Genomic DNA, 23,548 nt, shown 5'->3' with positions numbered 1-23,548 from the left:
CTTTGTAAATTAAAGTCCAAGAAATTAATTGGTCAGCATCTGCGTAAATTTGTAGATCTCTTGATGGCTAATTGATCACCCCACACTGCAAAAAAAGTGGTTTGCAGGTGCCATGGGGTTAAATATATTCCGATGTTATGCAACATTAAGAACATATATAGGCATATTTATCAAATTCTCGGATAAAAAGGAAACTTTATACTTGTACTGTTTCAGACTTGCAGAATGAAGTAATAAATATAAATTCTGCTACTTCCTCCTTTGTTGTATGCAGTTTAGTTGTAGCCATGTCAGTTCCAGGATATTAGAGACACAAAGTGGGTAATATATTTTATTGGACCCACTTCTGTTGGCGAAAGAGATGATGTTTCGAAACACACAGAGCTCTTTTTCAAGTCTGGGAAAGGTACTCCCAGTGTCACAGCAAAATGCAAGGTGCAGCATAAGAAGTTAGCACATATTGTAAGGGACATTCTAGGTAGAGTGGCGTGTTAACACCTCTGCAGTCATAGTACAAAAAAGAGGGGGTTAGTGGGTTACGGATCATTATAAGAAGCCATAAATCCAGTGTCTCTGTTCAATTCATGAATTTTAATGCCTAGCAGAGTAATGAATTTAAGCTCCCATGCTCATCTTTTGAAAGTATTGTGTAGGTTTCCTTTAAAGATGAAAACTGATAGGTCAGATATACAGTGATTGCTTTGTGAAAAGTATTCGTCCACAGGTGACAGGGTGTTTTTGTCTTATTTTCCTGTGAGAGTTCATTTGAGAGCACAGTGATTGTCTGGTTTCACCCACACAGTTATTTGGGCATTTACTGCACTAGGTGAGATAAAACCCAGATAATTCATATACCATATACCAGCAGTTCGCAAACAGGGTACGTGTACCTCTGGGAGTACACAGAGGTCTTCCAGGGGGTACATCAACTCATCTAGATATTTACTAAATTTTACAACAAGCGACATAAAAAGCACTAGCGAAGTCAGTACAAACTAAAATTTTATACAATAGCTTGTTTATATTGCTCTATATACCATACATTGAAATGTAAGTACAATATTTATATTCCAATTCATTTATTTTATTATATGGTAAAAATGAGAAAGTAAGCAATTTTTCAGTAATAGTTTTGTATTTTTATGTCTGATTTTGTAAGCAAATAGTTTTTAAGTGAGGTAAAACTTGGGGGTATGCAAGATTTATCAGACTCCTGCAAGGGGTACAGTAGTTTAGAAAGGTTGAGAACCGCTGCCATATACCACATGCTGTGATAGGACCCATAGATCTTGAAAAGTGTGTTGTCAGGTATGTCATTATTGTAGCAGTGGTGATACAGCTGCAGTTTTTGCATCTGTTGTTCTGGGGGAGGGGGTAGTTTGCTTCTGATGATGAGCTTGGAGAGGTTGGGGGATTGTTGAAGGCCAGAAGAGAGGGTTCAGGAAAGATTTCTTCCAGGATGGAGTCCCCGTTGAGTATGGATGGTAGTTTGATGATACCCTGTATGGTTTCCAATGTGCGGTGTTAGTTGACAACTAGGGGTGTGTAGTGGAAGGGCATTTTATTTCTGTATCGAAGTAGGCTCTCTTGAGGTATCTGGGTGACCTGTTCTACGATTCAATCCACTTCCCTGGTGGAGTGTCCTTGCCTGGTGAAGGGTGTTTTGAGTAAGTTAACATGTATATCCTGGACTTTCTACTCAGAGCCTATTCTGTGGTTTCTGAGTGCCTGACCACAGATAACAGATTTCTTAGGGCATGGCTACACTTCCAGATGTAGAGCGCTGGGAGTTAAACCCGCCTTCGTAGAGCGCAGTAGGGAAAGCGCTGCAGTCTGTCCACACTGACAGCTTCAAGAGCACTGGCGCAGCCACATTTGCAGCACTTGCAGCAGCATTGGGAGCAGTGCATTATGGGCAGCTATCCCATTATGCAAGTGACTGCAACATGCTTTTCAAATGGGGGGGGTGGGGTGGAGTGTGACAGGGAGTGTGTTGTGTGTATGTGTGGGGGGGGGAGAGAGTGGGTTTTTGGGGTGCTGAGAGTGTGTCAGCATGCTGTCAGGTAAGTTCAAACCCCTCTCCCCCTCTCTCTCACTCACTCAAAGCAAACAGTAAATGTTTGGTTTTTCTTGGAGCTGATAAGCAGCCGGCTTCTCCAAAACGGAGCTTTGAAAGGGCATTTCCGCATTCCTGCAGCCGATTTCACAACAATGACCAGAGTGGCCATTTGACTTAAGGGGATTATGGGACATTTCCAGAGGCTGATCGCAGCGCAGTACGGCAACACCCCATTCACACTGGCGCTGTGGCACTCCAGTGGGGGCGCAGCAAAGGTTATTCCACTCGCCGAGGTGGAATACCAGCAGCGCTGTAGCTGCGGAGTCAGAGCGCTCTATGTGCCTTGCCAGTGTGGACGGGGAGTGAGCTAGGGCACCCAGGGCTGCTTTATTGCGCTAACTCGCAAGCGTAGCCAAGGCCTGAGTGTGTTCATCAATGTATCTCAGGTGTATCATCGGTTTCATGGTGCATTTGTCCAGAAATTCTTCTTCAAGATGGTCCATGAAGAGGTTGGCATATTGGGGAACCATTGAGTACCCATGGCTGTTCCCATGGTTTGGACAAGTGTTTGCTGTTGAATGTAAAATTGTGGGTGGAGATGAAATGGATGAGTTTGACAATGTGTTTGGGGTGGATATCTGAGGGTTGTCCATTGTCTTGTAAATATTTGAGGCGGGCAGCTATGCAGCCGTGAGGGATGTTGGTGTATAGGGAAGTGACATCCATGGTGGCGAGAATGGTGCTCTGAGGGAGGTTGTTAATAGTATGGAGTTTGTGGAAGAAGTCAGTTGTGTCCTGGAGGAAGCTGGCCAAACCACTCATCATACAAAGGGCCAGCTTCCTCCAAGACACAATACAAAATTGAAAAACACTGATTTGGCTCAATGTTTTATTTTGATAATTTGTTAATGTTTCAGTTAGATTTTTACCAAATTTCATTTAAAAAAAAAACCAAAAACATCTTACTATAATTAGCTCAAGTTTCAAAACAAGTAGTTTCACCTTGAGAAACTGAAATTTTTCATTTTAAAAAATGTCAGAATGGGACATTTTGAGAATATTGAAGCTTTTATCAACATTTTTCAAGTGATGAAATTTGCAGGGAAGGGTAGGTTTTGACAACAGTTTCAGTTTCAAATTGACCTTTTTGTAATGCAAAAATGGTTTGCTGAAATATTCTAGAGCGGCTTGGGAAGTAGCATTTTCTTTGTAGCTTGCCCTTTGTGGTCTGAACAAACCACAACTAATATTTGCATTTTTGCACTCTCCATTCAAACCTTAACGCTTTAATATTAATAAGGAGGACAACTTATTTCCTCCCCACAACTGTCAAACCTGCCCCTCCACCTTTTCAGTGTTATTAAGCAGGCTGAAACATGCTGTTGCTAGGTATATATGGCAGTACTATTGGAAGTGCATCATAAAAACACCTTTGCACCCACCATAGCTGTGCCTGCACAAAAGACATCAATCTTCTCAATGGGGAGGAAGACTCCAGAAGATCGAGTAAACTAAACAATTTCCTACTAAGCAACAGAAAGTGGGAGCGCTAATGTAATTTCTCATGTGAAAAAGGGATGAGAAGGGAGTACGTTAAGGATCAAGCAATATGAAAAGATTTACTTGATTTTGTGTGGATGTTTGAAAGCAGTGGAAAAACAATGAGCTGAGAAACACAGAATTTGCTGGAGAGGCAGTATTTTTCTGTTGTCTAGACTGGTAGAGAATTTACATAAAATAAATTTTTAATCATTCAAATACTGTGCCATATATAAAAACAATTATCAAAATAAGCAGTAGTGTTGTCTTAGTGCACAGGCAAACAAGCAATTCAGTTTGCTTGTAGGGGGAAAACTTAGTATATTGAGAGAAACTACCTATTTTGTTCTATTTAGCAACCTGAATGTTCATAAAATAGGAAATACAACACATCGTGAATAACTGTGGAATGATTAATACATGCCTTGGGTGCACTGAGAGAGATGAGACTGAAAGCATGTAGCCTTAAACCTCACGAGATAAATATTAATGACCATTAAACTTGCTTCAACATGTCTTAACGCTATCACATTATGGCTTTTCAATTTTGAAAAGGAAAACCCAATTGCTTTTCCCATTCCACAATTATTTCATACAGTTTCAAAAAACAAAAATGTATTTAAATTTAACCTAAACCCCAAATTGTTTAATACTCAGAACATGAAGTTGATGGACCGTAAAAGTTGCACAGGACACAACATAAAACCAGTTGAGTTCAAGCTTTCCTTCCAAAAGCTAAGCTATTGCTAGAGAAGAATGCACACTACTGACTTTCATTAAGTTTCCATAATTTCAGTTTCTCTTTTGCAAGACACCAATGGTAGCAGGAAAATCAGAAACAACAGTTGTAATTAACTATTACTGTTTACTAACAATAGGAAGTGCTTCACGCCTTTGACCTATCAAATTGCCAGCTGAACAAAAATAGTGGAGATTTCTCTTTGAGATGCTAAATAACTTGCCATAAATTATTTATTCCACAAGCAAGTCCTAACTAAATACTTTGAAAAAAAAATGTAAGTCATTAAAGAAAATCTTCCTATCCCTACAGGGACGTTGTGAAGATATTATTGTTGGTGTAACATGTTTACATGTTATAATCTCAAACGATAGGCATATGAGATACTGAATCCTATTCTAAGGGAAAATCATGCAATATTTTCTTTTCCAACATTACTGGATAGAGTCTAAATCCTAATGTGGGTACTTTTAAAATGTAATTTCAGAAGCAGATGCAAGCCAACTGAGAGAGAAAATCCTGATACACCTTTACTTTATTTAAAATCACAAGCAGACTTGCTGTCTTAAACTATCTAGTGCACTTGTTGCCTGGCATCTATATGTCTATTATGAGTCAACTTGCATACTGACTGTGGCTTGGTGCTTTGGCGAGGAAGGAGAGGACTCATTTTCTGGACAGTTGGGCTTTGAAGCAGCTGGATAGTCCTACAAGAAAAATAGAAAATGCAACTAGTTATTCTCTTTCCTACAATAATATTCTTTGTATTATTAATCCTGGAAAGAAAAAACGTAAGTCATTTTACAATCTCAGTCCTGGACTATGGATCGTTTTTTGAAGCATAAATAGTATACTGAAGTACTGATATTATAAAATTGTTAACTCAGAGCTCCTGCAAGATTTACAGAATCCAAACAAACTGAGTTAATGTGGACATGTTCGCTGAAAAGGAATAGTAACACCATCTTCACTATGCCATATTAGTTTACAAAGATGCTTCTTAATACCATACAAAAATTCTGCTTACATTATTTTAAAAATTCACCTGTGTTGTCAAAAGGTAAATCATGTTCTGGATACTAATGTGTTCTGGGTACGGTGGGAATACCTGGCATTAGGCAAGAAATGTTCAGAGGAAATACGCCAGTGCTTGTTTGGTAACTGTACAAATACAAAATTACTTTAACATGTGAATAATTATTACACAGATTTTGCTAAATATTCTGAAGTAATTTTAGTTAAATTTCTTGTAATCAGTGACTTGAAGTTTCTGAAAAAAGTGCAAGAGAATCAGGTTTACTGAATTAGGTATTAATTATGCCTCAAAAAGGGAAGTGCTAAATCTCTAAAGACCAGGAAAGTTATTCAACTGAAAAAAAACAAAACAAAACAAAAACAAAAAAAAACCTGTTTCCTCTGAAGCTGTTTATGATCATTCTGCATTTGAAAAGTTGTGTGCAATTCTCCCCTACAGATCTTCAGTGGCGATATTTCATATAAGAGACATTGTTTGATTTTACCTGTTATTGACTGAGATTCTTTTTCTTATTCACTTTCCCAGGTACTTCTCCAAAGATTTGACCAAAACCAGATTAATATTAAATGTGCACTGAGACAGTTCACTAAAGCATTAGTTTTTCCAGGGGCATGCATAACACTCATGATATAAATGTTTGAAATCTCCCCGCAAGTCTAACTATAGTAGTAGCATGCTAGCTTTTTTACAATAATGGACACGAAGGGCATTAGAGTTGTAGAAAAAAATCTGAATAATAAAATTCAAGTTTCCTGATTTTACTTCACTTCTAAGGAAAGACACAAAAATCTCCTCTGACTGTCACACAGAAGTGTAAATGTGGACAAATATGTACAAACACCATAGTGCGTATCGCCCGTTGCTGCTAGGCACTGAGCAGGTACTGATTGACATTGCTGAGTTATAAATTGTGAAGTTAATTTTTGTAGCCCACTTGGTGACCTATACTGCTGCTGCTGCCGCCGTCCACTTCAAGTGCTCCTTTGACTTCAGAGAGAAAGAAGTAATTTTGTTTTTTTCCCCAGAAATTATTTCCTAGAAGTTGGATGTGTTTCAATAAACAGTGATCTGCATTACTATCTGCACCTACCAAGCTAAGTGCATTTTAGATTGAGGATATAAAGGGAAAAGTTATTTTCCCTGTTAGTGCTATGAAATTTTAGGTGGCCTTTTTTTTAAATTTGAACAGGAAAACTCCAATGCATCTGATTGTGGGCCACCCCCACCACCTCCCATTCCATCAAAGCCAATGCAATGTCACGATGGTCATCCATCCACCCTCCAGTGGGTACCTCAATGATCTGAACAAGGGTTGTGATATTTTCAAATTCCACTTTCCATTCAATGTTAGCTTTTTGCTCCTCTCTATATTTTCTTTCCTCAGAACATTTATACATTAGTATAGAGACTGCCGTTTTTGTAGAGCATTTGCAAGTGCATACTGCCTCACCAGAGCATGTAGTAGGCTCTTACAGCCAACCATAAGAGCTCACTAGGTGAAAAGGAATTAAATTATTGGCTCAGACTGAATATACATTATATATGCAATGCCTTGAAATGCCTAATGCAGTGGCTGTATCACCTTTCAGGGATGGTCTAGATAATACTTAGTCCTACCATGATACAGGGGACTTGACTAGATGACCTCTAGGTCTCAAGGTCCCTTCCAGTCCTATGATTCTATGATCAATCATTTCCTAGCTTGTTTTGAAAGGATAAGTATGGGGAAAAAGGAGGTGGTGTTGCATTGTACATCAAGAACATATACACTTGCTCTGAGGTCTAAGAGAAAGTGAGCAACAGACCTACTGAGAGTTTCTGGGTGAGGATAAAAGGCAAAAGAATAGTAGTAATGTTATGGTGGGGGTCTATTATAGGCCACCAAAACAAGAAGAGGAAGTGGATGAGTCATTCTACAAACTGGTAACAAGATTAGCTAACACATGAGCGAGTATTAATGTGGATTTTAACTTCCCTGATATCTGTTGGAAGACTTTTACAGCACAGCTTAATATGTCCTGCAAATTTTTAGCATGAGTAGGGAACAACCTTCTGATTCAGAAAGTTGAGGAAACAAGAAGGGGGTCATCCATTTTGGATTTGGTTTTGACCAACAGGGATGAAGTAGTTGCAAACGGGAAGGTGGTTGGGAACTTGGGAGGACATGATCATCATCTGACAGAATTCAAGATCCTATGGAAAGGAGGGCATGAAAACAGCAAAACAAGGACACTAGACTTCAAGAAGGTGGATTTCAACCAACTCAGAAAAATAGTAGGCAAGGTTCCAGGGAAAGACAAATTAGGAAGAAAAGGAGTCAAAGGGGGCTGGCAGTTCCTAAAAGATGCGATACTAGAGGCTTAACATCAAGCTATTCTGATACACCGGGAAGATAAGAAGAGCCACAGGAGGCCGTGTGGCCGCACAAGGATCTTTTTATCTATCTAAAAGCCAAAACAGATACATACAGGAAATGAAGGGAGGGGGGGCATGTCACCAAGGAAGTATATACAGGAATAACACAAGCATGTAGGGACAAAAATCAGGAAAGCCAAAGCAAAGAATAAGTTACAGTCGGCAAGGAATGTTAGAGACAACAGGAAGGGGTTCTTCAAACATGCCAGGCAAAAGGGAAAGATCAAGGACGGCGTGGGTCAACTGCTCAATGGAGAAGGTGAACTGGTAACAGACTATGTTAGGAAGGCAGAGGTGCTCAATGTCTCAGTCTTCTCACAAAAAATAACATGTGACCAGACAACTAGCGAAGTTACCATAGACAATAAAGGGGAAGGGATGCAAATCAGGATAAGTAAAGAACGCATTAGAGTTTTTTTGACCAATTTGAATAAATTCAAATCAGCGGGGCCTGATGCTATTCATCTGAGGGTACTTAAGGAATTAGCTGATGTAATCTCGGAGACACTGGCAATACTGTTTGCAAACTCATGGATGACAGAAGAGGTCCCAGAAGACTGAAGAAGGGCTAAAATAGTGCTTGACTTTAGAAAGGGGGAAAAGGAGGAGCTGGGGAACTATAGACCAGTCAGCCTGACTTCAATATCTGGGAAATGACTAGAGCAATGTATAAAACATTCAATTTACAAATACCTAGAGGATGAAATGGTAATAACTAGAAACCAGCATGACTTTACAAAGAACAAATCATACCAAACCAGCTTGATTTTCTCCTTTGACAGGGTAACTGATTTGGTGGATAGTGGGAATGCAGTGGACATAATATACCTGGACTTCAGCAAGGCTTTTGACACAGTTCCACATGACATTCCGGTAAGTAAGCTGGAGAAATGCAGGCTTAGTGGAACTATCATTAGGAGGATGCATAATTGGCTAAACAATGCATAGAAAGAGTAACTATTAATGGAATGATGTCAGGTTGGAGGGAGGTCTCAAGTGGGGTTCCAGAGAGATCTGTTCTGGGTCCAGTGTTGTTTAACATATTTATTAATTAATGACCTGGGTGTAGGAATAGAGAACGTGCTGATCAAAGCTTGGGCCGGGGGCGGACGGGACGTTTTGCCAAAATTCTGGGGGATAGAGTTAAGATTCAGAGGGATATTGATAAATTGGAAAACTAGGCTACAGACAACAAATTGAAATTCAACATAGACAATATAAAGTGCTCCACTGAGAAAAGAAAAACCAAATGCAAATACAGAATGGGAGATAACTGGCTTGGCAGCTGCCCTGCTGAAAAGGATCTGGGAGTTGTGATTGATCACAACCTCAACATAAGTCAAGAACGTGATGCTGTGTTGCAAAAAAAGAAAATGCAGTTTTAGATTGCATTAATAGAGGTATACCATGCAAGTCACGGGAGCTGATAGTACTGCTCTACTCGGTGCTGGTTAGGCCTCAGCCAGAGCATTGTTGTCCAGTTTTGCTCACCAATGTACAGAAAGGATGTGGAGAAACTGGAAAGGATCCAGAAGTGAGCAAACATGATCAAAGGGATGGAATGCAAACCATATGAGCAAAGGCTGAAGGAACTGGATATGTTTAGTTTGGAAAAGAGGAGATTGAAGTGTGACATGATAGTCTTCAAATACTTGAAAGGCTGCCATAAAAAAGTATGGAGAAAAGTTGTTCTCCCTTGCCACATAGGGCAGGACAAGTTCAAACTACTGCATAGCAAATTTAGATTAAATCTCAGGAAAAACTTAACTCTAAGAACAGTAGGACAATGGAACACACTGTCTAGGGAGGTTGTGGAAGCTCCTTCGATGGAGGTTTTCAGAAAGAGGCTGGATAGCCATCTGTCTCGGATGGTTTAGACAGAACAAATCCTGCATCTTGGCAGGGGGTTAGACTAGATGACCCTTGCGGTCCCTTCTAACCCTATGATTCTATAAACATTTGTACTAGTCGCCTTTAAAACCAGTGCAAGATCTTTGTATTTGTGCAGCTGGATTTGAGTCAATCTACAACAATCTCTCTCCCATGTGAACAAGCTGCTGCGAGTGTCACTTTTTTTACTGGCTCATGCTGTTTCACCTAGTTCCACTCTACAAAATAGCGCCCAACTCTGTTTGGTGCTATGAGATAGGTGCATCAGGAACCAGAGAATACAATGGTACAACCACAGCCATAAGGCAGACTGAATGTGGATGTGCCAAAATGGCAAAACACCACCACTGGTGTGTGCATGGCAAAACCAATTTATAAAACATTTTATTTGCTCAGTGTCCTGCAACAACTTCCTCAGTTAGTATAGACACACCCAAGGACAACCCAGTGATAACAAGAAATCTTACTCTAGGAGAGGAGACTCTGGTGAAAAATTAAGCCTAGAACCAACAGAGCCCATTAAAAACATGTCAGTAGTCCTGATTTGGCTGGACCATCCCTGAGTTTTGAAATTAGACCGAAAACAGGATTTAGTGAGGTGGGCTCTTCTATAGGCTAAGACAGGTGTCCCAAACGTGGTGCCCGCGGGCGCCATGGTGCCCGTCGGGGCATCTAAGTGCGCCCGCGTACTGGCTGGCAGACGAGCATCCGCCAAAATGTGGCCAAGAAGCAGCGTCATCCAGAGGCGTCACCGCCGAAATGCCTCCGATTTTCGGCGGCATTTCAGCAGCGACGCCTCTGGATGACGCTGCTTCTCGGTGGCATTGCCTATTGACGTTGCCGCTTGCCGGCAGCATTTCGGACGATGCTCATCCGCTGCCACAGTCCTCTGTGGGCCGTCATCTAGCACCCGCCAGATGAAAAAGGTTGGGGACCACTGGGCTAAGATAAAGCATCTAAAGGTAAGTCTGCACTGCAATAGAAAGCCCATGGCATGGAGTCTCTGAGCCTGGGTTAGTTGACTTGGGCTCAGGCTGAGGGGAAAAAATTGCAGCATAGACATTCAGGCTTGGGCTGGAGCCCAGGCTCTGGGGGACCCTCCAGGTCCCCGAGCCCAGGGTCTAGCCTAAGCCCAATGTCTACACTAAATATTTAGCCCCGCAGTCCAAGCCCAAGTCCGCTAACCTGGACCAGCTGAGGCTGTGTTGCAAGTCTTTTATTGAAGTATAGACTTACCTTAAGTGCCTGAATGCTTTTAGAAGCCGTAAGTCACTGAAAATAAGATTCACCAGAATGCGCACTCCCCCAAACTTCCATGGCCCCCAGGACCCAGCTTAGGTGGAGAATGATCTCAATATTGGCAAGTATGTAATTGGTGACACACTGTCAAGAACATGGCAATATAATGGACTACTATAGCTCTTTGGACAGAGCCCTCACATCAGAGATAGAGAATTGCCACTTCCAGAGAAGCAAAGATTAAGAGATTCAGTCTAATAGAACTTAGTGAACAATCACCTCAGTAGCACTTTTCATCTATCAACCACAAAATGCTTCCCAGAGGAGGATAAGCACTTCTGTGCTCATTTTGTTTGTGTGTGTGACAGTGCCACAGAACCAGGCTTCCTAACACCAATGTGGTGCTCTACCTATTGGCCCACACCTTTTCCCTCAAATACTAGTTCTATATATCGTTGAGTTGTTTTTTTTTTTCAGCAAGTTGAATAGTGATTTGTTTTTGCTTTGTTTTTCAATATTCAACGTGCTCCGTTGCGAGGTTAAAGTAATATTTTAATAAAAGACCAAATGAAATTAATAACTTGCAATATTACCAATAGATTTTTAAAATTCAGGTTTATTGTTCGCTACTTCTGTTTCCTGTTTACTTTTTGTATTCCGCAGCTTTGAAAATGAAAATAATTAGCAAAATTTTGTAATATCTGTTCTTTCAGTATGTGAAAGCACTTGCAGGAATCAAAAGTGTCCTGGTTCTTCCAGTCATTGCCGAAACCGTAACTCTGAAAAGTGCTGAGTGTCCTAAACTGACTTCAGTGGGAACTGAGAGCGCACAGAACATCTAGCCTTGAAGCACTGTCTATACTAGGAAAGTTTCTAACCAGTTTTTAAAACAATTCCATTAATTGTTTCAGTAAAAATGTTTCAAGCTGTCCAAAAACCTTGCCCACACTAGGGCACCAATTGGATTTATAATTAGTTTAGTTGAACCATTTTTTATCTTGGGGAAAATCTCTCCAACATATACAGGAAGTCTTTGAATTCCTAATACTGATAAGATTTAGTTCTACACTGAAAAAACATCAAATGGATGTCACGTGTTTACTTTGATATTTAAAACACTATCAAACTGACAGGTGTAAATTATTCATGCAGGCCATAAATGGCTATACACCTTCTTCATTATGGGAATCAAACAGGCAAAGCTGTGATAGAACCCTTCAGGTCAGGGATTCTTGTATTTATGCCTTGTACGGTACCAAACACATTATTATGTGTTAATTATTTAAGTGTGTGTCTGAAGTCAGTATCACTAATATTTACTTATTCCATGTTTTTTAAAAAATAAATATATTGTAAATATATATAATGCTTTCAATAATACACCTATATCTACCCAAGGAGAACATTATACCTATATTATAGTATCAAATGGTTTTAAGACTATATAGTGTTGGTATATTTTATTTTGAAATAGCTGATTGTTTCCCATTTTCTTTCAAACTGGTCCAAGTTCTGTATTGTTCTTATCAGGACTTGCTCCATTATAAGGTTTATTCTGATCAGTTTGAATTATACTGTCCTGTGTGATCATGCTCAAGGAAGCAGACAGCATGGCCCCGCGGGCAGGGAGAGAGGAGACAGGGGTCTCCCTCTGCGCGCTGTTCCTGCCTGCAAGCATTGCCCCCGCAGCTCCCATCGGCCAGGAGAGCTGCTTGCAGAGAGGGGCAGTGCATGGAGCCACATCCCATCCCATCTCCCTCCCCTCCCCCCCACTCCCGAGCAGGGGTGCATTGGCCCCTTCCGGGAGCAGCGTGGGGCTGGGGTAGGCAGGGAGCCTGTCTTAGCCTTGTTGCGCCTGCTGCCAACTGGGAGCCGCCAGAGGTAAGTGCTGCCCGGCAGGATGCCACACCCCAACCCCCAGGCCCCTCCCAGAGCCAGCACCCTATACCCAACACTCTGCCCCAGCCTGGAGCCCCCTCCTGCACCTAAACTCCATCCCAGAGCCCGCACCCTAACCCTCTACCCCAGACTCTGCCCAGAGCCCCCTCCCACACTGCAAACCCCTCGGCCCCAGCCCAGAGCCCACACCCCTTCCCGAACCTGAACCCCCTATCCCAGCCTGGTGAAAGTGAGTGAAGGTGGGGGAGAGCGAGCGACAGAGAAAGCAGGGGGATGGAGTAAGTGGGGCGGGGTAGATCCTGGGTTGCCCTTAGATTCAAAAAGTGATCTTAGGCGCAAAAAGATTGGAGACCACTGATCTATGCCATCAGGAATTTTGGGGGGGGGGCGCGCAGATTTAACTATAGTATACAGCATTTGCCAATTTTAAGAAGTATTAACATTTAATACAGAACTGTGTGTAGCACAATCTCCAACTTGTACTTTACTATGTTACTTTTGCTCAAGAAGTTTATGTTAACTGATATGACCATATTACATGAAAATTACATTCCTTGTAATTTAGATTTATTGTTTATTGCAAATTATATAATCTTGAAGAACTAAAGCTCATGGGGATTAAAAAGAACTAGACAGTCCACAATTTCTGGAAAAATATATTTTTATCCATCCATCTTTTATCCATGGCTTTTGGCTAATTTTTATGTTTAAACCTTTATTCCTAAGAGCTATGGTAACTATGGAGTTCCCTTCAGTAAGGTTCATTAGTATTTTATAGGCCGATATTAAGATTTATTAAGGTCAAAGGGTTTATAGCAGACTTTTCAATAGGAGGCAGTTCCTGCAAGTCTTTTTAATATTGAAGTATTTTAAAAAGTTGCTTCTGAATTGCAGGTAGTACAGCCAGTTCTTGTTTCAAACACCTTTTTGTTATAGATATAGGAAGCCTGCTATTTGTGAACGATTATTTTGTAGTCTCTTTTGAGTCCCAATCTTGCCCACATTTGGAATATGGGATCTATGAGTCCTTGTGGAAAGCCTAGACCTCCTACTACTGACTATTTTCTATTGTGTTCAGAGAACTTTCCTAATCTTTGAACCAGACCTTGTATAAAGGGGATGTACTGTGGCTGGGCCATATAATAAATTTCTCTTAACAAAATAAAGTTTTCAATAAAGTAACACGGGCAGGTGAAAATTGTTTGATTCCAAGACAAGTGCTACCCATTGGCTTCCGGGCATGGTGTGTATTCTAATTGGGTAGTCCAATAGTACTTTTTGAAGCCAGGCAATCCAATACATTCTCCCTCTTTTGGGCACCTGAGTTTACTTAGTTTCTGGAAGAAAGCACTCTCTTTCAATTGAGAGAGAGAATGATTTAAAATAAAAATACATCTGTATGAAGTTATAATATTCTAAACAGCATATTCATTTTTATTACAGTCACTCTACTCAACAGTAATGCAGAACGTTTTCCATTTAACAAGAGCTTCTTTAACATTTGTAATAGCAGTTGCCCATTTATGTTTATACAACTATGGAGATCCATATTCCCAACTATCTAATTTTCCCCTCTGCCTTTATTAAAGGGAAATTTTTAGCATGGTCCTGTGGGTAGGGAGAGAGGAGACAGAGCATCCATTCCAACTGATAGGTATCAGATTTTAACTAGTTTATTTTATATCCTCAGTATTTCAAAGTTACCTATGATTTCCATTAAAATCCTGAGACTGATTGCTCTGGCTGAATTTTGAAAGCTAGAAACTCATCAGGATACAATGCTAGTTTCATTTCTACTCTATTTATATTGATACCTATAATTTACTGAAAGCGTCTTATGGTAATAACTAACTCAGCTATTGCTAAAATGAGATAAAGGGTATAGTGGGCACACTTGTCCTTTTAATTTTACTTAAGATACGTTTCTTTATATTTTGTTAGGTGCTAAAAGAGCCTAATTGAGCGGGACTATTAACAATCGCTGTGCAAGGAGCAGCTTTTAAAAATGAGACAAAGAGCTATTCAACTCAGTTGATCTCTGGAGAGAAAATAGAGCCACATGTTTAGTACTTTCAATACCCTGTGTATAAGCAAAAATAGCTCCATGTGACAATAGTATATCCTCAACATTATTAGCTGAAATGTTCTCCTCACCAAACCAAATACAAAGGAACTCAAGGGAATATTTGTTAAAAGAATAAAGTGTCTACATATTTCTACTATTACTCCCATCTTAAAGATAATATTTAGCTTGGCAAATACCCATGTGTGCCTAATATTACTGTGACAGTGAAACCCATATAAACACCTATTGAAAAAGAAAACTTTAAATGTTTGCACTTCACCAGTGTTTTCATACCATATCTCTGCTGCTGACAGTTCGAGCCTTCAGATACAAGGTACCGAGCATTATACATAACTGATATTACGTTGCAAAATATTATCCATTTTTAACCAAAACATAGGTGGTTTCTAATTAGAGGCAAGTAAATGGTTTTGAACATACAAAGCCTAAATTAATATTAGTTAAAATTCAACATGAAGGCTTATGGAAATAGTTCAGAAGAAAGGGAAAGAGTCCAATAAAGATAAAAAATAAGCTACTCTATTTCAAAATAAAAAGAAAGATACCAGTTTTCAAGTAGTCCTTGGTTTCATTGAATATTTACGCACACTGCATGGTACGTAGCATAGAAAAAACTGCCAATAATGAATCCTTCAGAAATTAGTGTGAATTAAACACTTCACAAACCAGACAATGAGCAAAATACTAACATGCTCTTTAACTCATTCCTACCTTGTCATTGGTGTCCAACACAATCGTGCTGTGCCTCCACTTTGTTAAAACTATTGGTTCTTGTAGCTTCCTGTCCAGACTCCTACTCTTAATTATTTCTCTTTGCTGCTGTGGTGAAGCATTATACTAAAGAAGAGAAAAATCACACTATCAACAGGGTCAAATTTATACTAACATAAAACCTAGATAATTTATCTGTATATTTTCCAACAGCACAATTTTTCATAACATCACTGATTCAGCCATGAAACTGTAAACAATAGCCTAAATGTTTAAACCCTAAGTCTTGAAAGCTAAATTCTCTGGTGCTGTTTTCTGAAGAGGTAAATAGGAACTAGCCTGATGTGATAGTACATTGTACTGTCATCCAGGTGTTTGATTTCTGGTCCCAAATTCTTGCTGCCTGCACCTGTAGAGTGGAATTAATATTGGATTTAGACCTTTACTCTCCACACTGGGAAGTGTTAAGAGCACTACAAACACAATTGTATAAAAGGGGTGTGTCATGTCACCCTATTATGATACCTCTGGATCATGAACTATGATAAGGTCTGAGAGTGTAATGTCCAACCCTATTTGGCCAGAAGGATGTTTGTGGGGGAAGAAAGGAGACACTGCAAAGTAGTCTATTCTGATACAGCAATTCCTGTCTCCTGGTGGTGGCAATGCAATAACTACTTCTTAGACCAGATTTATGCTACATTTAACCACAAAAAAATATACATATTTAAGAGTAAAAAGTTGCAATTTAGTTTAATATCCTGACAGTATCCAAAGAGGCATGACTTCGAGAAAGGCACAAATTCTATAAGCAGGGCCATGCATATTCTGTATAATACTAGCCCTAAATTTTGCAGCAAGCCACCATCTCTGCCAAAGTAGCACTAAGTTATCATGTGCCCAGAAATTCATGCAGCATCCAAGAAAGTTAAAAAACATTCCAAACAAAGCTTTTTATTGAATATACAAACAGCAAATAAGAACGGTATGACATTTTAACAATAAAAAAAATCTTGACTGGAATTTTTTTCTGGGGCAATGCTAAAGTAGCAGAACCTGCACTTTGAAATACATTAGACAACTAAGAATGTACTTGTTGATTCATTACACAAGGGATTGTAATCCGTTGGGTATGGCATACGATAGAAGCAGGACACCATAGTTTTATTAAAATGTAAAAAGGGGATAATGATGTGACGTTGCATGCTATATGATTTTATGAAAATATGCTGATGAGTGGGAATATAATGTAACTAAAATATGCTTCATACAAAAGGTCTCTTGTAAGATCATTACAAGGCTTATAATCTACTGAGCGTGGTCATCCTATTTGTATAAATGTATCACTCTTGTATCTGAAACTAGAAATATAAAATATAACTCTGAGGGCCTGTTGTAATTATGCAAAGTGTGGGCCATTAATGGTGGTTTGGAATCTTGATGGCTCCCATCAGCCAGGACAATTGACTGTGGAGTGCTCTGTTTGCAGGCAGGCCTTCCTGTGAGTCAGGCTGAGAGGAATGAAGGCTTGGAATCTCACAGGAAATGTGACCACACTACCTGGTACTGAAATCCATCTTAAACCTGGTGCTTTGGGGGGAGGGAGAGAAAGACCCAGAGAGATAAGATTCCTGCCTTGTCCCAAAGCCATATAAGGGGGCTGCAATCATGAGAAATCCCCTCGCTACCACCTGAGCTGGAACAAGGGCTGTACCAGGGGAAAGGATTGTGCCCAGACTAGGAAGGCATCCAGTCTGTGAAAGAAACTTATTGAAACATCTCTGAGGGTGAGATTTTATCTATATTCAGTTTTATTACTGTATTAGGCCTAGACTTGCAAGTTTTATTTTATTTTACTTGGTAATTCACTTTGTTCTGTCTGTTACTACTTGGAACCACTTAAATCCCACTTTCTTTATTTAATAAAATCACTTTTTACTTATTAATTAACCCAGAGTATGTATTAATACCTGGGGGTAGGAGGGGCAACAGTTGTGCATATCTCTCTATCAGTGTTATAGAGGGTGAACAATTTATAAGTTTAAAAACAGATTTATTTGGAGTTTGGACCCCACTGGGATTTGGGAGTCTGAGTGTTAAAGACAGGAACACTTTTTAAGATGCTTTCAGTTAAGTCTGCAGCTTTGGGGCACATGGTTCAGACCTGGGTCTGTATTGGAGCAGACTGGCATGTCTGGCTCAACAAGACAGGGTGCTAGAGTCCCAAGCAGGCAGGGAAAGAAGTAGTCTTGGCACATCAGTTGGCAGCCCCAAGGGAATTTCTGTGATCCAACCCATCACAGATTACACTAACCTCAATCGTAAAGTGCTTTAAGACCTACTGATGAAAAAAGTGTTATGTAAGAGCTAGGGATTATTATTCTCAAATTTGCCAATGACTCATTATGGTAACATCTGGCAAGTCACAACCTCTTAATGACTCAGTTTTTCCATGTGTAAAATGGGAATAACACATACTGATACTTATGAAGCACTTTGAGATCTACTAATGAAAAGTTAGATGAATGTAATGAATTAACATCCTGAGCTGCACCATGCTCCAATAAAGGGTTAACACTGCTACTGCCATGGCAGATACCATGCTTATGTTAGCAGCTTTTCATTTTATTATATATAGGATTCATACTTCAACAAGAAATGTAAAAAAAAAAATAGTGATTTTTCATGTCTTATTGAAATATTTCAACATGCATCATAAGAACGAATCACTCCAAATGGAGAACACCACGTTAAAAAAAATAAAATTTGGTAATTGTGTCCAAGACAGATTTATAAGTGTCCTATACTAGTAAGAATTATTTCACATCTGAGAACGCAGAGCCATATTTATTTGTCATGGATTCAGTACACTCATGTCTGCATGACAATGGTAACAAGTAGAGTAAAATAGTGATGTGTGTGTGTGTGTGTGGCTCTCACAATTTGTTCCCATGTCAAATCAGAGCTGAATGGTCAGCCATTTAGTCTTTCAGAAGTGTTTTTCCTCCAAGTGTGCTGGAGTGCATCTAACCTCTGGTTATTTCCTTCCTAGGGAAATATCTACTCTGCAAGTATCTAGCCCACAGAGGCACTCTCACAATTCACCGTATATCAGCAGCTAAGTATTATCTAGCAACCTGGCCCATACTACAACTAAAAACTGAACTGTTTGCTATGGGACCATGCTTACAGTTAACTCAACTTCTAGGATTCAAACAGTGTTCTCTCAAGTGCTTAAAAGCAATTTAAGAAATGTATCGGCTGAAAACGTATTAGTTACTTATTTCCTGCTATGGAAAAATGGGATTACTACTTAATTTAGTAATATTAGCCAGCATCATTGTGAATTTATGGCAGTCTGTGTATGCTTCTGTATTTGATTGTTTTATTTTTAATATACTTTTAAAATGCTGTGCAAGTTCAGAGTCCAGGATAAGTACTTTGAATTCCACTGAAATAAAAATTAAATATATTTTAAAATAAATGTTAAATTTGTAAAATATGCAGGGCCTAACTCTACATGATCTATAATCAAAGGTGCCTCTGGTACCATCACAAACCATGAGGAGACTTTACTTAATAAGACAGACAAGTCCATTTTGAAGGAGAAGGAACCTGTAAGGCAATATAAAACCCAGGTTTCAAATGTTTCTGCCAAAAAAGCAGAAGACAGAAACAGAATTCAGGTATGAAGGACTGACGACAGCCTTGTTAAAATTCAGTGACAATAAGCAGTGCTTCTTAGTAGCTTAAATACTTTGCATTGCTAATGTAAACAGTGCTAATATACCCTGTAAATTTTCTGAGAGAACATTTGCCATTTTTCTATTTTCCCACATTGCAGGTGTCAAATAAACATCTTTACACTTGAATGTTTAAAGATTGTTTTCATTTCCTCTTCGTTGCACAATACACCTCAAAAATAGTGGAAACAATAAAATGAGGATAAAGCTGGTATATTTCTAGGCTAGAGAAACCTTAGACTTTAAAAGCACAGGAAAATAGTCTATTTGCTTTAAGACTTTTTGCTGTCAAGTCATTTTTCTGAACCTATTAACAGGAACAACTGTCTTCCCATGTGACATGCTTTCAGGCACGATTCTTTATTAATTCTTAACAATGCTGCCTTCAGAAGTCATTTGACATAGTCTAGGCACTTCTGAAAAGTATGTTAATTTCTTCTTCATTAAAGTAAATGACTCACTTTTTTTAATAGCATCCCAGCATAGAATGTACATTGTTTACATTAATTCCATCACCAAATAGATCAACATTCTTCTTCTGTTGTCTATACAGTTATGCTTATGGACCTGACCATTGTTAATTAGTCTTTGGAACTGGCAACAAGCAAGGATCATTTGTTAGGTTAAAGTAGGCATGTCCAAGATTATGGATATCCTGCTGGGATAGTACCCTGTTGGTACTCTGTAACCAGAAGAGTAATATTCAAGTATGAGCTTGAAGGTTAAAGCTCATGCTTTAGGGCATACAATAAATTGATCAACTCAGGAGGTTAAAAAGGTACCTTACTATCATCCCCATGTATAACACTAAATATTTAGCTAGATGATGAAGGGAGTTCCAAGCTTTTCACAGGGTGTAACATATTCTTAATTGAGATTATTAAGATCACTAATGTCACCTCCCAATCACAGTCACATTACATCACTGTGACACCTACAGCAATATATTTACATGGAAGAATTAAGATGATAAAATACCTTACATTTACATTTTAATGCACTTCATCAACAAAAAATGAGAAGAGCCAGCACTATGTGACAAGCCAGGACTCTGAACCATCAGCAAGTGTTCCATGGACCAAACTTCGGGAACCGCTAGATAGATACAGTACAGGCATGCATAGCAGTTCTCTTAATTCTAAAGCTTTATATACTGCTTGCTGCAAGAGATAGGCCTTGGCTACACTTGAGAGTTACAGTGCAATAAAGCTGTCCCCAGCGCTGTAACTCACTCCCCGACCACACTGGCAGGGCACTTACAGCGCTGCATCTCCGTGGCTACAGCGCTGCATATACTCCACCACCCCGAGAGGATTAACAGCTGCTGCGGAGGGGCTGAGATGCTGCTGCTCCAGTGTAAATGGGAAGTAACCTTATTACGCAGCGATTGACCTCCGGAAACTACCCATAATCCTTTTAAGTGAAGCTTCCTCTCCTTGTTTTGTTGTGATGCCTCTCTTTGTTTTGTTGTGAACTCGGACACTCCGGGAGGGGATTATCAAAAAAATAAACACAGCTACTGTTTGCTGTGAATGAGCAGAGGCGGGGGGGCTCCCTTTGGAACGCCCACATCTAATGTTTGCTTGAAGAGAGAGGCAGCGCGCGGGGGAGAGGGAGAGGGGGTTTGGGGTCCATTTCGGGGAGCAGCTGATTATCTGGTCTGTGAGAAAAAAAACAAACAGCTGCTGTTTGCTTTCAGTGAGTGAGAGAGGGGTGGAGGAGGGAGGGGGGTCAGAACTTGCAAGGCAGGGTGCTGACACAGTGTCCACACTGCAAAAATCCACTCTTTCCCCCCCCCACACGCTCCCTGTCACACTCCACCCCACTCCTCCCCTCCCCTTTTGAAAAGCACATTGTAGCCACCTGAACACTGGGATACCTGCCCAGAATGCACCGCTCCCAATGCAGCTGCAAATGTGGCCACAACAGTGAGCTGTCAGTGTGGACAGACTGCAGCGCTTTCCCTACTCAGCTGTACAAAGACAGGTTTAACTTACAGCGCTGTACAGCTGCAAGTGTAGCCATACCCGTAGACTTGATGAACCAACTGATTTGGTAATGCAAATTTTGTGTGCTTATGCTACAATCAATTTGAGGCAGGTTCCACCCAAAACTGAAATCTTATGCCATTACATAAAAATCACTACAGAACACCATCTGAATTTATCCTACTTTTCGCTATCAGTTTCCCTCCACCACTGTGGAGATAGTAAGCACAATTTTCATGACTAGGTAGGAATTCTCAATCTAACTATATACACTAAAGCCATGTCAATATGTACAGAGCTGCAGCAGTGTAGCTGTACCAATACAGTTTTCCCATCAGCATAAAAATAAAAAACCTCAGCGAGCAGCAGAAGCTATGTCAGCAGAAGAAGCTCTTGCACCAGCGTAATTTATGTGGCTCAGTGGGGTGGTTTATTCCCACCCCTAAGTGACAAATTATGCCAGCACAAACTATAGAGTAGACAAAGCCTAAAAGTAACCCAGACCTTATTTCTGTTCTGTTAATGTGGTAGGGCTCAAGGCTGTCTCCTAGCCCATTTGTGCCTATTTGTAGCAGGTGTCCTCATTCTTATATAGAGGAGTTTCTCAAGTTTCAGGGAGAGCACTGGTTCCTCTTTCTATATCAGAAAGTACTTTCCTCTTAAGGACATCTATAATCAGATTAAAAGGAATTGGACACAGCTTCATTGGAAGAATGTGGGAGAAAAAGATTGGCCACTTTTAGTAGACATAGCTCAAATTAGATTTTACTTTGTTTGCTTGGAACCTTAGATTAGTTTGAGATTTCAGTTTTTCCCACTGTCCCATTACAAGATAATTTTCTGACTTGCAGAGACCTATTAGATTTACCTCTCTTTTTTGAGACTTCTACCAACCTTCGTTACCTCTAACATATTTACTGCAATTCTTCTGACATCAGATTTTAAACTGAAGCTGGAGAGAAGTCCAAAAACTAAAAAAATGTTTCTGCAACAAATTCTTCTTCCATTACTCATTTTTACATTTTTGGTCATTTGAGGCTTGAGTTCATAATTTTCAGATGCTCTTTTTGACTTAAGTGCTCCTAGGTGGGTTTTGTTTTGTTTGTTTTAAATCTGCCCTTATATATGCTAGTCTTGATCTTAACATTTTTTGTTTGAAGACTTGACCTTTTTCCCCTGTATATAGGTAAAAAGCCCAATGTCCTCCCCAGGTATGAATGTACACACAAGTTTGAGGCATCAGGTGCAATACATGAGGCAGTTGCAGCTGTCTGTACGGAAGAGGATGCCGCTGCACAAATCAACTAGAGATAACTCCTAAGATGGAGAATGAAGAGACAATTCCTTCACTAAACTGTCACACATACTCTTTCCCCAACCTTACGCTCCCAGCATCCCTTCAGATTACTACTCTGTGAAGCATCAAAAACAGCCTGTTCTCTGCAAGTAGGTGTTGATGCCACAGATCTTGCTGTTGTGCCTATTTACAATTCCTAACTAAGCAGAAGGAAGATATTCTATCTATACCAAGATCTGACCACTCAGGCCCAAAGTTGAAAAAACAAAGACGACAGGCCATTTACTCAGCTTTACCCTCACTTTTACAGCAAGAGACATCAGTGATATATGAACTGCATTTTAAGATACTTTCAGACTTTTTGCAGAAGTTTACACTTTTATGGCATACTGTCTTCTTTTATACTACTTTTACACTAGATTAATCTCTTTGGCTGAATTTTAGGTAACACCAATGCTAGAGCTTTCAGTTTTACACCCACACTATAGAACACATTCCTTGAATCTCAGATTTATCTTCTCCTTTATTAGCAAGAAATGAAAGAAAAGGCTGATTATTAATTTAACACAGCTGACTAGCATCTTTTTTATACAGTATCCCAGGAAAACATTTAAACCTGAAACTTGAGTGCGGGTGTGGGGGGCGGGGGGAAGGAGTTATTGTCCAAGAAATTCAAACCTTTCTGGAATCCACACAGAATAATTTTACCTGCTTAAGTGCGAGTTCATTAACATTATTTTTAAAAACCCACTACTTTTTCCAAGGGTCCACCACAGTGCATTAAAATTTTAGTTTAAAAAACTGTCATCTCAGGATGCATGCACAATCTGCCACCTATCCAGATTTTTGGGATTAGTTCCAGTTTTGTCAGGGTGATTCCATGTGTTCTGACTAGAGCATTAAGGAC

The 23,548-nt window shown here is 39.8% G+C and overlaps 1 protein-coding gene across 15 annotated transcripts in view; it reads right to left on the bottom strand.

The window, feature by feature from the left end:
* The window catches only part of ARHGAP12 (Rho GTPase activating protein 12), a 147,501-nt gene that overhangs the window by 30,554 nt on the left and 93,399 nt on the right, over positions 1–23,548 (bottom strand). For 13 of the 15 annotated variants that reach the window (XM_034760118.1, XM_034760121.1, XM_034760123.1 and 10 more), the window contains 2 exons: positions 15,614–15,739; positions 4,970–5,044 (listed from right to left, as the gene is read on the bottom strand). In XM_034760118.1, the coding sequence (XP_034616009.1) occupies positions 4,970–5,044; positions 15,614–15,739 (201 nt within the window). The remainder of the gene's footprint in view (positions 1–4,969; positions 5,045–15,613; positions 15,740–23,548) is intronic. The other 2 variants (XM_034760126.1, XM_034760130.1) reach the window with 1 other exon arrangement.

Source organism: Trachemys scripta, chromosome 2, assembly GCF_013100865.1.
Source record: "Trachemys scripta elegans isolate TJP31775 chromosome 2, CAS_Tse_1.0, whole genome shotgun sequence".
NCBI classification, from domain to species: Eukaryota; Metazoa; Chordata; order Testudines; family Emydidae; genus Trachemys; species Trachemys scripta.
The sequence above is the reverse complement of the archived record's forward strand: the minus strand, read 5'-3'. Positions and strand labels throughout refer to the sequence as shown.